This window comes from Pleurodeles waltl, chromosome 7 (genome assembly GCF_031143425.1).
Source record: "Pleurodeles waltl isolate 20211129_DDA chromosome 7, aPleWal1.hap1.20221129, whole genome shotgun sequence".
Classification (NCBI taxonomy): Eukaryota; Metazoa; Chordata; class Amphibia; order Caudata; family Salamandridae; genus Pleurodeles; species Pleurodeles waltl.
In genome coordinates, this window is record NC_090446.1 from 1,403,920,698 (window position 1) to 1,403,938,155 (window position 17,458).

Genomic DNA, 17,458 nt, shown 5'->3' on the forward strand with positions numbered 1-17,458 from the left:
AAAAACTGTAACTTACCTCTTTTCTCCTGGTCGCTGGGGGGCACTCTAGTACTTACCTTTGGGGTTTCCTAGTTCCTCCAGCTCCCCTCTACCAATTCCACTTCCTTGGGTGGGGACCCGGCTTTCGCATTTCACTTTCTTAGTATATGGTCTGGTCCCCTCTAGGCCTTCAGTATTGCCTATTGCTTTTCACTGTTTTCTATTGCTTTTTATGCCAATTTGTGATTGCTGCTGTACATATAATAGTGTGTTACTTACATCCTATTGGAGTATTGCCTATCTAGTGTTTTAGTGTTTGTGTTACTGTAATAAGGAACCTTTATTTTCGTAACACGTGTTTCTTTCATGTGTGTAAGTGCTGTGTGACTACAGTGGTATTGCATGATCTTTGCATGTGTCCTAGATAAGTCTTGGCTGCTCATCCACAGCTAACTCTAGAGAGCCTGGCTTCTAGACACTGCCTACACTAATAAGGTGATACCTGGACCTGGTATAAGGTGATAATACCATAGGTACTCACCACACACAAGGCCAGCTTCCTACATCAGAGAGCTCCTTTTTTGTCCCCTGCAATTTATAAATGAAAACTGAATATAGAACAGTGAGCAATGAACTCATCAAAGAGCTGCATGCAAACATCAAGGTATAGATTAGAGCGTCATGATTTCCCCCCACTTTTTGATTAACTTAATGTTGCAAAACAAGTTGATTTGAGTGCAGTTCTTATTATTAAAGAGAGCCCCCAACCATGGTGTTATGTTTTAAATTCTGAGTTTGCGCTTCTCCAGATAAAGCACTCTGAAACTATACCTGCTACCAGTATGGATGACCTGTGACACCTACACCTTGTAGTCCTCTGTCTTACGTAACATTTCATATACACTGATTTACACATATATGATGATTGTCTCTGCGTAATGTCTGTGTGATGTAAAGTGCTTTGACACCCTAGACTGGTATGAGGGATGAATGATAGAACAACACATGCGTATATCGTGCATGCCTTAACATCGCGGTATCAACAATGACCGTGTCTTTACTACGCATGCCTTTACAACGAATTTCATTGTAAAAGCATGTTTGGTAAAGGAACATGCGTGGTAAATTCTCCCTACCTTGCCCCCTTACACCTGATACCATACTCCACCCATCCAAGCACTTAAAACTGCCCCTGCCCTGAGCCCTAAACCCCCCTGCCCTGAGCCCTAAAAGTAACCCTGCCCTGTCCTAAAAACTACCCCGACCCCCACTCTGAAGCCTAAAACCTACCCTGAACTGCTCTAAAAACTACCTTGATGCCCCTGCCCCCACCCTGAACCCTAAAACCTACCCCGCTCTGTCCTAAATACTACATGACCCCCACCCTGTACCCTAAAACCTATCCCACACTGTCCTAAAACTACTTGAACTCCATGCACTCCTCCTGACCCATAAAACCTACCCCACCCTGTCCTAAAAACTACCCCGACCCTACCCTGCCCTAAAAATGACCCCAACCTCCCACTCTAAACCCGGCCACAGCCCTACTTACCTCTCTCTCCTCTGCTTCTTCCTGTTCCACCCGGACAGCTAGACCGCTATCTATGCTGTAACCACGCATATGTGTGGTAAAGATATGTGTGGCAAAGGTATGTGTGCTAGACCCATATTTGTGGTAATGGCAGCATGGTCAATGCATTGCATTGCATTGATTGCGTTGTAAGGGATATTTCCCGGTATGAGTGGTGCTATAAAACAAATGAAATGCATCTGAGAGAGAGTGGTGATGGATAGTAGTGAGGGAATCCGTGGCAGAGGTGGTCACTGGGGGGCACCAACAAACAATGTCGCACAGGGCGCCACCAGCACTAAGGATGGCCCTATCAGACAGCACAGCAGTTCACAGGAACGCGGCAGCACAGAGACTGCCACTTGACAGTCAGACAAGGACCTAGCAGCAATCATAGGCCTTACTGGCCTTCATAGGCAGGCGGAGGCCCAGAGACTTATACAGCCTGACTAGTAAGAAAGCTCCCAACAGGCAGCACAGTGCCTGGCAGGCAGCACAGGAATCGACAGGAAGTCCTGCGCCCAGCAGGCAGTACAGGCCTCTTAGGACTTCACACAGGCGAACAGCATCACAGAGCCTGTCGCTGCCTAACAGGCAGCAAAGGGCCCAGCAGACAGGGAATTGCAGGCCACACAGGACTCGACTGGAAGCGACCGTCTTCTCCATCTCCCCCCACCACGGCAACCCTTCTGGGTGCAAACTTTGTGCAGGGGGCCCACCTCAAGGTTGTCCCTGTCCCCCCCAGAAATTTAGTGTCTCCTACGCCCCTGGCGCTAGAAACCCCTAGTTAGCTTTCACTAAAGGTTATCTCTTCAATGTGTCGCAGTCTATGCGCGTTCTGCAGTAATTGTCAATGCATGCACTGGAAGGTGATAGTACAGGGATTGCTGGCAGGAGAGGACATCAGTTCCAATATCATTGATGCAAAACACTCCGTGTGCTTATCTGGCCAAATAGATGGAGGCACAATAGGGTTTGAGTCTTGTAGTACTAAACAATAGGCTGAACAACAAGCAAAGTAAAAAACAGTCACATTCCATGTACATGACACATCAGCATCCTCCAGCGATACCTGTACTTGTTGGGTAGCCTGGAACCCAACCCTGAGACTGTACTCGGGGTGGTGAAAAATGGCAGCAACCGTACTCCTCCAAAATCATTAAAAAATAGAATAAGAGGCAACTAAAAAAAAGGAGCGGCACCCATGGAAAGATCTGAGGCAAAGCGGCCTTGCGGTTGTGGGCACAGCTTATGTATCTTCAGGGGGCACAATCCAGAAGGCCGTAGTGACCTGCTGATACGTCACGGGATCCTAGCATTTCAATACCTGTACTGCTAATCTTGGCGGTTCGTGAGAAGGCCTGGGCGGAGCGCGCAGAGTTTCACTCCACGGAATCCTGCGGAGTTACTGAAAAACGACATTAAATTCTGCGGAGTTCCGCTGGTGGGCGGAGTATTGCTCACCACCCCTATTTATAACAGAAGGACATGTAATGGATGACGTAGGACGCTGCATCTACGGGCGGAGCGCACAGGTACAATACTTCTGTGCAGACAGGGATACGCTGTGATGGACATGCCCAGGGATACATGTATACACCTATTATCACAGGAACACATGGTGTCCGTCACTGGATGCACTGTGCCTAGGGCAGGCATTGAGCATGTATGCATGTACACGATGTAGGTAAGGTAGAAACAGGCTACTGTAAAGTGCATGGCAGGGCTATGCCGTATCCAGAACAGGCACACAGTAGCACATGGTACACAGTCAGCCAGTGCCAGACACCAAGAACATCTTGGGGGAAGGGAGAGGGCGTCTTCAAGGGACGGGGTGGGTTTGGCGGGACGGTTCACCTCTGCATGACTGCTGCAGGCAAGGTACAGCTCGCACACACATGTTGTGTTTTCACCTCTTCCTGTGACCACAGAGCTAGAGGGCAAGTTCTTCCCCTACGCACTGTGTCTCATTAGGGGGAGCCCAATGCCAACGATTTTGCCCCCTTATCTATCTGGGCTATTTTGAAGGCATGCAGGCAGCATGGCCAGGGGTCTCTCTCTGCAGCCACAGGCTCTGTGTGCATGCAGTGTTCAGACAGGGGGAGGAAAGCGGCGACAACACAGCCTTCTATCCCCTCCCACATGCACACCATCTCATGGGGAAGTCACCCCGGTGTTTATACATACACAAGTCATCCTAAAATACATGGTACACAGGGGCTGTACGGCGCAGGCAGGAAGGGGTGGCTGGTTGCTTTGATCATGTATCTCACGTCTGTGGGTGTCATTAGAGCTCAGTAAATGCATGCATTTTACCCCTCACCATGAGGCGATTTTATATCATCGTAGCATTGTTTACATTTGTGGCAAATTGAGAAAAATAACTGCTCAAGTTTTACACAAGGGTGGGAATAGTGGCAGCACTCTGTGTGCATCACACGTACAACACGTGGAAATGGGGATGACCTCAGCATGTTTTTAAAACAGGGTGCTACTTTAACACACACTGTCACAAAAGATAGCATGCTTACCATGATCAAGCTTAGCTGGGGTGATGTCTCCTGACCATCCGTTTGTGGGTGTTATGCAGAAGAGAAGTGTACATCCATGTCCAATGATTTGGATACCTCACCCCAAAAAAGGAATATGAACTATGAACCATGGTCTGTGATCAAAACGGAAGGTGAACCATGTAGCTTCACTACATGTTCCATAAATATAGGAGCAAGTACTGCTGCAGTGCACAATTTCATCAGAGTTACAAAATGTCTTGTACAAGTGATCCACTGTGGTAAAGATGGTGGTATAGCCAGTCTTGGTTTTTGGTAGCTCTACCACAAAATCGATATATACAGCGTGCCAAGAACAAGGATCCATGGAAATAAGATGCAATAATCCAACTGTGGATACATGTGATGTTTTTCCCTGTGCACATATAGAACACTAAACTATATACTCTTGGATATCTCTGGACATGGAGGGCCTGTGTCATTGCATGTGTTCTAGGGTCTTGTAGTGTCTGGTATGGTTCGACAGAAAATGGTTGTGGCATAAGTACAATGCTTGTTGTTGGTGTTCTAATGTGGGTAAATACCATCTGTTGTCCTTATACAAGTGACTGTCTTGGTACATGAGATCAGGGATGAAACTAGCCCATTCTTCAGGTGTCTTGTGTCTTATACTTTCATGTATATCAGGCAAAAAGACAGAGGTTAGAACCAGACCCTGAAAGCAGTGTGCAGGTATTGATTGGTTGAGGTTCTGGCATGAAAAAGGATTTGTCTTCATTGCCAATCCTAGACAGGACGACAGATTAGGCGTTCTCCTTGTCTGAGAGGTATGTGATTATAAAACTGCATTCATTAAAAACAGAGTCCACCTCAACTGTCGCACTATTAAGCCCTGACTGACCTGAGGAACTGAAGGGTTATCCGATCTGTGTATATAGTCACCAGATGCTTGGTGTCCAGCAGGTAATGCCGACATTCCTTGAAAGCAGCTTTAATGGCTAACAGTTCATGGTCTGCAATTGCATAATTGCGTTCTGCAAGGAAAAACCTATGCAAATAATATGCTATGTGATGCCGTTGTCCTGTTTTTTTTTATCATGTTAGGATAGATTGCCCCTGAGTGGTTTATCATGCATTGGCTTCCATGATGTATGATTGCTCTGGATTGGATTCGGCCAATATAGGATGTGTAGCGAATTTACTTTTCAGGGTTTGGAAAGCCTGTTCTGCACCCTTGTCTCAAATGTATTTGACTCCCTTGCGAAGAAGACGTAAAAGGAGTTATGGTTTCCGAGAGATTTCAGAGAGAGCCATGGCAGTTTGTACACAAGAGTTTCCACCAGTCCTGCACTCATGGAGGCTTAGAAGGTTGTGGATGCATCAGCGGCAACCCAGGGAAGAGATATTGACCACATACAATAATCTCCCACACACACAAGCTGTATTGCATGCATACCTGTTTCCTATGTTAGTGCTGCCCTTCTTGGCACCCCAACGACACATGCCCTGAACCATGACAGCTATCTTTAGCACTTTGAAACATGACCTTGGTGGTCCTCTAAATAAACATTTTCCTCACTTGGGGGCAGGATGAGGCTGTAGTTACAGAAAAGCCCACAAAGCAGAGAGCTGAGCACACAACTCCTCTTGGCTTTCTGTCTGGGCAAGGGTCCAGCACGTTTTGAGTACAACAAAAGTCCATGATTTCTAACTGATACCTAAGATTTGCCCCTCATATAAGACTCGGGGGAAACTTATTTGTTAAACATTGTAGAGTTTATGTTGGGGCTGTGGTCGGTGAATCTATTCATGACCATAAGTTTAAACAGGACCAGAGGAGAAGGGAACATGAAGCGAACTCTCTGTTAATAATGTAAATTGTGGTGAACACTGAAAAACTCTCTACCAGATGAAGATCATCAGCTTTTGACACAGACACAACCCAACTTCTGAAAAAATTCCCTCACACTGCCCTCAAGTTTTCTTCCAGTGACCCTCACATTTGCCTGTGCGTTACATCATCTCTCTTCTGACTTTCCTCCACTGGGACAACTCAACATAGCTGTAAGATCGTTCTTCTCCATTTGGAACATGCAACTAAAAGCTACATTTTCAAACTTGTGTTTTTTTCCTGTGACCTCTAGCATTACCTCTGCTGGAAACAGTGGCTTATGAGTACTAAAAAGAATAACATTGTCTTCTACTGCCTCATATCCATCCTCATTTCTAACACAGTGTTTCTCCACAAATCATGGGTATTACATTTTTCCGCATTTCAGCTTGGAATGATAACTAAATAAATATACATAATTTAAATACACACATATATATTTATATATGAAACTCAAAAGTTATCTTTTGTCTCCCAAGGTGATGGTCGCGCCAACGAACATACAGGTCTTTTATCTCTGCATACCTTATTTCTGCGAGAGCATAATCGCCTGGCTGGAATCCTGAAGACCTTAAATCCAAGATGGAATGGGGAGAAAATCTATCAGGAGTCTAGGAAAATTGTGGGAGCCACGATGCAGGTATTATGTATTAGGTGCCATGAGGCAAGGATAGTGCATTTAGACGGCTAACTAATTGCCTCTCTCAGGTACCAGGGTCCTGAGACCACAAATAGTGCTTCAGTAAATCAATCTCTCAATCTTAGTCAACAAACTGCTGGATAAAAAGTTAATTTTGTGGTGACCAGTTCCCAGGTGAGCTGTCAGGCTTGTATAGCTTAGCAGCATCCAGACATTATTTCATCATTTTCATGACTACTTCAGGTAGGACTGGCAGAAAGTGAATGATGAGAGTGGTAAAAGAGAAAGGATGTAGAGTGTTCAAATCTGAGGAATGTAATCTGAGCTAGAATCCCAGAATTCCAGAATGCAAACAATACCTTAATGCAAACACAATAAATATCTTACACAAATTTCCAAATATATACACGATGACAGGTGAAAATATTAATTGTACCACCTTTTTAAGGGGCTTTCATCAAAACTAGGTCACAAATTACTTACAGTAAACAAAGATCACAGTGGGCAGCTACTCTCTTAAATTCAGACTAGGCAGGCTCATTTGTTGCAAATATCTTAACTCATTTGTGGTTTTAGCAGATCACATCCCTCAAAAGAGCAATGCACCAATATATGTCCATACCAAACTCAATGCTATAAAAAGATAGATGTATTGGCTTTGACACAGATATATTCGCAATCAGAGAGCAATGCTTCCTGCCTTAAATGATGTGTTTCCTTAAAACCACAAACCTACTCATTTTAGCATTTCCCTATTGCTGTTGCCTATGACCCGACCACAGGTAATGCTCCCAGGACCATCACAAAATTTAGCCCACCCGGGATTAGTTTAAAATAGGTGGCCTGCACCTTTTTAGCCCTGCTGTCTTTCTCCTTGAAGATCAAGGGGTTCAGAGTTCTCTCTGCTTAATAGGGAGTTGTGAAGACCTGTTGTTGCTCCTTGGTGGCCACCAAATAACTTGTAATATGTTGCTGTACCCCAACCCACCAAAGAAATTTGCACATTTTAGCCCTGCAGGTGCATATTGAGCTCACCTGCACGTATGTTTTTTTAAGCGGACACAAAGTCATACTCTTTGTACAGTGTGCACAGTCCCTTTCCAAACTGCACAGCAGCTGACCTTCTTTAAAATTGGCACACTGTAGGTTAAAGCTCAGAACCATTTTCCCTAGAGCATTCAAGGAAATGAGACTGGTTTAAGGAGTCCTATGGCACAGAAGAGACCCAATACCACCATTGTTTCATCAGAGAACAAGAATGTGTGGCTCTTGGTAGACAATGAGTGCAAAATATCCTTCAACCACTGTCGTTTGATCATGGAAAAAGGATGTGTTCTGCTCGGTAGACACTGAGTGCAACACATCCTTCTAGGACCGTTGTTTGATCTGAGAAAAAGAATGAGATGCACTTGGTAGATGACATTCAGGGCAAAATTTGCGAATATTCATGATTTTCGCTGTGATTGTTTTAAAAAAAATGCTTTTTAGCCCAGGGATGGTGGGTGATGGGGGAGCCCTGGACCAAGAGAAGCGGATTAGGGTAACAGTATCCTGCACTGTTTTCCTTTTCTTCCTTTCCTTTTCTTTGTTTAGACTCTGCTGAAGCGAGTCTCAAAATAGCTGCCAGCAATTCCTAGTTGAAGTGTTGGCACCCAATCAGATCTCTGCATGAGATCATCAGTATTCTTAAATTTGTTTCGACCCTTTATATACAAATTTGGATTTCCTTTAATTTCTTCTAAACTACTGAACAGATTTACACCAAATACAAAAAGGCTTCTCTGCAGACCGACTACCTTTCTGCCAAATCTGGTGTAATTCCGTCTAACGGTTTGGGCTGCAGGTGTGTCTAAAGGGGCTATGGGCATTAACATGGGAAACACACTTTTTTTACTTCCTCCCCTTTTCTCGGATTGGCTTGAAACTTTCTATGCACAATAAGACCCTAGGGGCACATTTTTGGCACTTTTTGGGAAACTTTTGTGAAGGTTTTTTGAAAGGTGCCAAAGGCAAGTCACAAAATGCTTTTGTTATGGAAACTAGGTCCTATCTATCTGTATATCTATATATATCATATATATATATATCACAGTGCATAGATTAGATGTGGTGTTAAGAATATTAACTCTATGCTTATCTATTTGCATTTACCTTCTCAATATTTTTGTCCTCAATATTTTAGACACAATATTCTGTCCACAATTTTTGTTTGCAGTCAATATTATAATATATCACACATTCCACTTGCACTACAAATTGCAGTGTACCAGTCACAGTGCCACAGTCTCACCTACTGCTCTGTGAAGGTGTATCTGAGTCCTAGGCTTCTCAGCTGCAGGCCTCAGTAGGATTGTGCAGTTTCTGACTCTTGTGATCCTACCAGTTCAATGCGTTGGAGCAGGGATCCTCTTCAGACATTCTTGACCACACTCCTGGGTTATGCGGCAGGGAAAGCCAGCCTGGCTTTGGGATGGGACCAATGATGCCATTGGGGGAAGCATACAGGGCAATATTATTTATAGTTGCTGCTTTCACCAGATGTAGGAGATATATGGGAACATTTTAAGATTGAAAACTTCATCCTGTTATTGACCATTTATTATGTACATATCTTGAATGTATGATTTATGAAAGTACCAACCCTTTGGTCAAGCCAATACATTGGAAATTAAATGTGGTGAGAGACTTGGTATTTTGGCCCTCGCCATGCACTTCTAATTACCCCAAATATGGCAACACTTGATAATATCAATGTAATATTTGCAGTAAAACTACTGAGGAGAAAACTGCATGGCGGGGATGCGAGTTATGGTTACCTTACTGCACAAATTATAGTTACTTAAAATAACTGTAACTGCTGAATTTCTAAGGTTTTGTATGTTTAAATTGTGAGCCTAACTATAACGCCCCGGAACCTTTGGTTTTTTAGGTGAATTTCTATATTTTTTCAGTGAATATACCTATATATATATATATATATATATATATATATATAGCCTTGAACACTCCCTTGAATACCAGGAGAACCAGGACACCTCCAATATGAAAATTCTATTTATTTCAGCACAAAATCCAACGCGTTTCGGCAACAGCCTTACTCATGGATCATATATATATACACGCACCCATATATGTTTTTAAAGTGAATTTCTTGAATATATATATATATATGTGTATATATTTATATACATACATACATATAGATATACATATATCTATCTATATATATATATATATATATAAAACAACTTTACTTTCCCATAGAAATTTACCTCAACAATATCTTTGCCCTTGATATTCTTGACACGATATTTTGACCACTTTATATGCTTTCCTCGATATTTTGTCCAAACACCATACAAGTGCACATTAGGATTTTCTGCTCCTGAGCAAAAAAATGTGGGTGGCCTGTTTTGTATGACAACATCTGGGTTTGATGTGCTGCAGACATTATGGAATGGCCCTGTTCATGCTGGACACTAGCAGAGGGTGGGTATTTGTAATAGCCGCTAGGTGCTCACATTCTGCATGAAGGTACGCATTATATTTGAAGATGAGGTAAAACTGTCTGTTAACAATTCTGCTTGTTTATTCCAGATAATCACATTCCAAGACTACCTTCCCAATCTGCTTGGTGATAGGTATAAAACAGAAATTCCTGAGTATTCTGGCTACGATGAGTACGAGGACCCGCGAGTCGCAAACGTTTTCTCCATTGCCTTTCGTTTTGGTCATGCCTCAGTTCCACCATTCGTCTTCCGCTTGGACAATAATTACAGTCCCCTTGGTGACAATTATAAAGTTCCTTTACACCAAGCCTTCTTTGCTACCTGGAGAGTCGTAAAGCAAGGTAAAGCACAGTGCGCAGCTCTGTAAACTGTGTGGTTAAATCTATTTTCTGTCAAATAGCACTGTTAATTTTTACTTTGGTCATGCCAGTGGAAAGTTAAAATGTATATTTATCTTAGGAGCATTGGTTTAGTTAATAGGCTTTCATTTATTGTAAGGTGCTTTTGTAGCAGATTATATACTTTTAGAAGGCCCTCAGTCACAATTGAAGTCACATTAAATAGCATGCTCTGTCTGCAGAAAAGAAGAAAGTTCAGAGGTGATCTTTGACATAAATCAATAAACTTAACAGTTACTTTCTCTAGCACCTCAGTAGGTAGTAAACAATACTAATTTTATTCAGTCCAGATAGTTTCTTGCTAAAACATTACTAAACAGTAAAGGGTGTACTGGAAGAAAGGGTAATAGCAATCTACTATTATCCACTGGTTAAACCGAATATGCTCAGGAGCTTCTCAGCTACAAACGAGTTCAACATTCTGTCTGCCTTGTGGACAAGGTAGGCACTGATCCTTGTGTACTCATCAAGACCACAGTGATCCCTGAAGTTTCAGATCTGTTGGCCTTTGCTTAGAAACAAGCACAGCTAGATGTTGTGGTTGTTCACTCATAGTCTTGTCTGGCATGATGGGCATCTCCCTCGATATGCATTTCAGCAACTAGTGCAATTAATGCCACAACCTGTAAATTCTGTTCTTCGCAGAAAAGCTCTCAGTGTTTTGTGTACACACCTTTTTTAGTTCTAGGGTGCAATTCCTTTCCTTAGGTAGGTTTCTGATCTAGCAAATAAGTGGTGTGCATTGTTGAATACCTTTTGTGAACAGTATCTTACACAGAGGGGTCTTTTGGCCAGCCCTCTTCTTATGAGTCTTTCCTCCCCATTCTTCTGTCAATCACACACAAATATCATTTTGCTCTCACTATGTTTTGATTGGATAGAATTGATTCACTCCACAGCTAATGTTAGACCTTGGTTGCAGTCCGTTTAAGAATATATTTTCTATCCTTCTCCCTGGCCCCACTCTCCTTCTCCTCACCTCCGCATCCTGTTCTGTTTAAATTTAAAAACTATTCTCTTAACACCTGCTTGCCTTCCCGGGCTCCTCGTGTACTGAGTACCTCTCACCACAGTATATATGTGCAGACATTTTAAATTATTTTTTAACTATTAAAGAAGGCCACCAGTTTATGCACGTGTCCTCATGCCTGGAGGTTATTTGAATGAAGTAACCATTGAACGATAGCCACCACACGTGTGTGAGAATGTGAGGCAACAATTATGAATAGTTTTCTTCAGACAAATGAAAATCCATTCCAAGATGGCCACCCTGTTTGCCTGCACAAGCACAGGGGTCATCTAAGAAAAAGTAAATCATTAACAAAGCATACACTTGTTATAGACGAGACCTGGTCGGTTTGCAGGTGTTTGTAATTTCCTGCAGTTCCAAGCATAGCAGCCATCCCCACCCACTGGGGTTTGACCTTTTACTGCTTACACAGAACACTCTCTGTGGTTCCTATCTAGTGCTCGTGCCAACAGAGTAGTTAACATCATTAATAACAAATAGGCTCTTCAGAGGTCAAGAATACGACAGGGACTTCTGCTCACACTGGTAAGGACCAGCAGCCTAGCTTCCAGGTTTTCAGATTGCTTATGTGTGACATTTTCATGTTTTTATTGTGCTTATGCGTGATATTTCAGTCTTATGTGTGATAGATTGAGTAACACTTTATCACAACTATTAAACAATAGTTATTTTTCTGTAAATAAATGTTACAAATTCGCTGGCTCCTGCAATAGAATAGTCTAACAGATCTGAGACATCCCTGAAGTGTATCCAATGCATTTACCAATAATAAGAGATGTATAAGAGAGGGAGTTGGAAACAATGGGGTTAAATTTAGTTTTCCCCATTAACATTTTTTCATTCACATTGAAATAGTGGGAGTTTAAGTGGAAGAAACCTAAAATGAACTCATTACTTGGCTGAAAAATAATTAGTCTTTCACTATAGTTGGGAAGATAGCCATTCATCCTCTCTTTTCTAATAGGACCATCCGACATCTCCTGCAGCCAGTACCTCTTTTTTGTAACCAACATGCTGCATTTTGGGATTTGTAGTTTCACCCTTCACCCTTCAACCACTGATAGGCTATTGGCTAAAAAAGGCCAAATGAGATGAAAGGGAAACAGATAATGGTTACCCAGTGAAATAATGATTACTGAAATTTAAGGTTAAGCAGAATTTGGAGGCGTGGCTGCAGCAACATGTCTGCAGCTGTAAGAAATCAAGTTCATGGAAGGTTACAAGTGTTCACAAATGTAATCACACTAATGTTTGCCTCTCTCTCTTTCTCTGTCCCTGGATAGGCCACTCCTCACATTAACACATATACAGTGTCACCTTCTCCTCCATGTCCTTGGCTGATCTCACACCACCCACTCTGGCTAGCAGTCCTCTCATCGGTCCCCTTCCAGTCCCTGAATGACTTGTCACCGTCCCTTCCAGCTTCCCCAAAGCTGCTCTTTAACCTCATTAGGTCCCTGCCTTGGCTTTCACCTTCTTTGGCTGTCCCTCTATGTCTCCCATCTGCTGTTTGCAACCGGTCTATAGACTCACCTGTTCCTCTGGCACTCTTCCTCGCCTCTCAAAGTCTCCTTCCCTTTCGAGTTATAGGCCTCTCCTCACGTCTACTTTAAGTGATCCCTACAAGGGTTCACATGTGCATCTTCAGTGCACCAGGCCTTTCAGATCATTGGCTGTCCTATCACCTGCACCCCCGTTCTTTTCTTGGCCTCTCACGTGACACAATGAATCCCTGCCCAAGCCCTGGGAGCCACATACCCAGTGGCTGAGCTCGCCACTTGCAAGGTTCAAAATGAGAAGTTTCTGTGTCTTCTCTCCCTGCTCGAAAACCACAGGAAGACCCAGTGAGAGCAGCGTGCTGCAATACATAGGTGCACAGCCCACCACAGGTCCCCTGACCGGCTCCAAGTCTCAGAAGTCCATGCTCATTGGTCATTGCTCTCTGACATGCCAAAGAAGCACAAATCAGGGTACCCGACAGTAGTCACAGCAAGTCTGTGTCTCTCACTATTAATGGCCGATCATTGGAGGCTCCACGTGCACCACACAGCACCAAACACAAGGCTCTCAGCCTCAGATGTGAGTGCTCACCAATCACAGCTCCATGGTGGAAACCTAGATACCTGCTGGTCCATTGAGGATCTCCGTTGCTCACACAAGGGCGAGGCAGCACAAATCATATTATGAGGGGAGCTAGCCAAGGTGACTGGAATCCAGTGAGGATCTCACACTTGTCCACACACATCATTTTCATTACCATACTCCCTGCAATTGACTGATAGCATTGTGTGGCAGGAGGGATTGGTCTGGGTTTCTGGGTTGCTAAAGGACTAGGCTGAAAAAGCTACAGAGAAATACAAATGCACGCTGTCAGCTTAAAAATGCACGAGCCTTCTGGGACCTTGCAGTAATAACAGCAAAGCCCCTGAATGTATTAATATAACTCACAATGTGTGACACTTGGCAGGGCTGTCACTGCTGAGACAGCAAGGATGTTAGGCGCTCACCCAGGAGATGAGCCAGCATCAATCACTATGTCAGGGGAAGCAGGCCAAGGTACCATGGACCTAATGAGGATCTCAAGTGCTCACTCATGGGGTTGGTCACACATAACATTTCCATTACCGTACCTTCCACGATGAACTGCAAGCATCATGTGGGTAACGTGTGGACTGGGCTGCTAGGTTAAGACAGGACTAGGCCCAGAAGCAAAAATGGAATACAAATGCACGCTGCTCTTATAAGTTCCCTCACTAACAGTTGAGTAAAATATTTGTGACATACCTAATGCTCAATCAGCAGGGTTATTTTAGAAAGCACTGACCAATCAGACTTCTCAGTTAAGTAAAACATCTAGATTCCCTTCATAATATTACAGACTGTGCTCCCCCCACATCTCCAGTTGTCATGTAGTAGCCTGTATATTACATTTCCATATCAAAGCTCTGCAGGTGTTACCAGTCGGTCCAGAGGCTTCAGAGCCAGTAGCTGTTTTGTTTCTGCAATGTACATGGCACATAAATGTTAGTGGTTCATTTTAGTATTAGTCGGATACCCTTTTAAGGTCAATTTATATGTATATGCTGTATCAATAAATCACAGCACATATAACATGACTTTTAAACAGCCTGGAAGCTGGAATGACCAGTACTGGATGGACTATAATATTTAATATTTTATGTTATCACTTTGAGTTGACATGGCAATAAGATACAAGATATTGTATTGATTTTATTAAATCAGTGGAGTTGTCATGATTAAGGTTTCCGGTTTAATAATGTTTATTTTTTTCACATTTCTGTCTGTATTTATCCATATTTATATTTTTGGCCATCCTATTGGTTCTTATCCATAATTGTTTGTGTTTTGTGAATAAAGGAAACTGTAACTTGAATAATACCACATTTATTTAACCAATAAATGTGCACTCATACGTTGATGCCTATCCAGTTTTAGAACATGAACCAGATAAGTATAATAAAACAATAAACCCCCATGAAAATATTTGCATAATAGCACACACACATGTTGAGGTACGCCAATAATGGTGATTTGTTAGTTTCTATTTGAGTTTGACTTCCGGTTCCGGGTCAACAGCGGATCAGCGCGCCGGAGCGCCGGAGCGGAGCGCAGAGCACAGAGCGGAGCAGCCCAGCGCTCCTGCCCCCCCTAGCACGGGGGTCCCCTTCCAACCCCCCCCCCTCTGTGGACCCCCGCGGAAGCGGCCCGAACGCGGGTGCGGCTTGCGGTGGGGCTTAGGGGGTAGGGGCCACAAATTTCTGGTGGCAAGAGAGGAGGGCCCCTCCGAGGACGACGCCAGGCTTCGGGCCACCAGTTCCAGGTGCTGCCCACGACGTGACCCCCTGAAGGAGGCAAGTGTGCGGTGAGCAACAGAGGCCAGAAAGGGGCTAAGGGGGGTCAAGGAGGGCAACAGGAGGGCAACGGGGGGGGGGTAGCCGTACCAGGGTCTGGCACCGGTTCCCCGCCAGGGCGTGCAGAACTCCTCACCCTGTCACACCCCCGGTACTCCCACCAGGCAGCTCTTGGCCTCACCCCATCCCCCCTTTGCCCTGCTCCCCCCGCACGCACCCGCACCCGCACCCGGCACCTTCCCCAGGGTAGCAGGGCCCAGGAGCGGAGCGGAAGGGACCACCACCACCACCACGGTCCACCAAGGACTGGCACGGTCCAGCAACTCTGTACTCTCTGCACCTCCCCAGGACCCATGCCCTCAAAAGCTCCTAACCCCCCGGTGGTGATCACACACTCAGAATTTAAACGTCCATTAAAGTTTCTTTGAAGGACGGCACCCTTAACTGCCTCTAAACAACAAAAGGGCACAACAACAAAAAAAATAAAACTCAACAAGGCCCTTTCCCTCACCCCAACAGCCTGCTCAAAAGCACCCCGCTCTAAAAGAAGCAAAACCTACCGACCATGAGATCAGGCAAAGCACGAGGCAGTATTACAAACCGTCCAGCAAAACAAGGAAAGAGAAAAAGGAAAGGAGACCTGGCTCCGGATGAAGCAACCCCAAAAAAGAGAGCAAGCAGCGAACAGGATCTCCCCCTCCCATGCAGGAGGCAAAACCTAACAAAGGGCACACTCAGGGGAGGCGAACAAAATTCCAGCATGGAAGAAACGATCTGGAGAGAACCCGGCTTTTGGAAGGAAGCGACCCCGCAGGAGGGGGCTCCAGAGTCCGTAGTCTCTCACAAACATCACAAGATAACTGACTATTTCACTACTACTGGCACCAACACCACCAGAAAAAGGATCGACTCCCTGGGTCCATCCCAAACAAGTCTTGGGGAAATAACCTCACCATGCCCAGACTGGCAACAGCAAGGAAGCAGCGAAAAGAAACTCAGAATGAATTCACCCCCTCGCCTCCCCCTATCGCCAACAGTAGTGATCCGGAAAAATCACCCCACGAAACTATACGCATCATGTATAGTCCAGGACAATGTGGTACCACCAACTCCTACACCAGCATTCGTCTTCAATCCTAGGCAAGACATAACTCTATGTAATAACCCCCTAGACGCCACTAAGTACCAATGGACATCTAGCCCAGCGAAACTACCCATCCTGGACTCAGAACTGGTAGCAATCGCAGAACATTTAGAACAAGAATCTCAGGAAGATGGCCCATTCTGTCAAAGTCCAAAACTTCACTCATTCCCAACGTACAACGGTGAAAAAGAAGAACAGGACCTCTGGGATATAGAACAGGTATCCATAAACGGACCAGCAAAAGCAGAAACAGTGACAGCCGCACTGAAAGCCCCCCATAAAACAACATTAAACAAAGTACTTCCAAGTGATAATCAAGAGCCCGACTCAAAATCCCGAGCCCCAGGGGCAGTCAGATCAGAAGAAATGTGGGCCGCAATCCTAAATTCAATGCAAGCAACGGTCATGGCGCTGCAATTTCATTCAAATAAAATGGACATTCAAGTTGACCTGCTAAACACCCTGGCAGTATTTGTCTCCGGGATCGACAGTAAGTTGGAAAAATTAAACGCACTTATAACAAGGGCGCAAGTCAATCACTCCAATGACTTTACAATCTGCTCCTGTAAAGAGGTAGTAGAAAAGATATCCCAACTGCCGCAAATCTTAGAGGGAATACTTCAAGAAATCCGCTCCACCAGGAAGGATGAATATACATGTATTAAACCGCTCGCCACCATTCTGAAACCCACCCCGAGGGAGCCGAAACAAAAAGAGCAGCAGCCCCGTCCCTCCCTGGCGCCCGCTCCATCAATTTTAAGTGAGGAGAGAACTTTGGCTGACAGCCACCAACTAGCAAGCGCTCGATTGGAACCTATGGTGAATCATCCACCGCTACAGCCCATCAATAAGCCCAGGAATCCTGAGTCTACCACAACCCGGACCCTCTCAAAAAGAGAACGAAAGCGGGCAAGG

General features: G+C 44.4%; 1 protein-coding gene across 1 annotated transcript in view; it reads left to right on the top strand.

Annotated features, from left to right (window-relative positions):
- LOC138247059 (myeloperoxidase-like) overlaps nucleotides 1-17,458 on the top strand; it is a 189,954-nt gene that overhangs the window by 159,905 nt on the left and 12,591 nt on the right. The window contains exons 9-10 of the mRNA XM_069201807.1: nucleotides 6,430-6,590; nucleotides 10,188-10,440. Of these exons, the coding sequence (XP_069057908.1) occupies nucleotides 6,430-6,590; nucleotides 10,188-10,440 (414 nt within the window). The remainder of the gene's footprint in view (nucleotides 1-6,429; nucleotides 6,591-10,187; nucleotides 10,441-17,458) is intronic.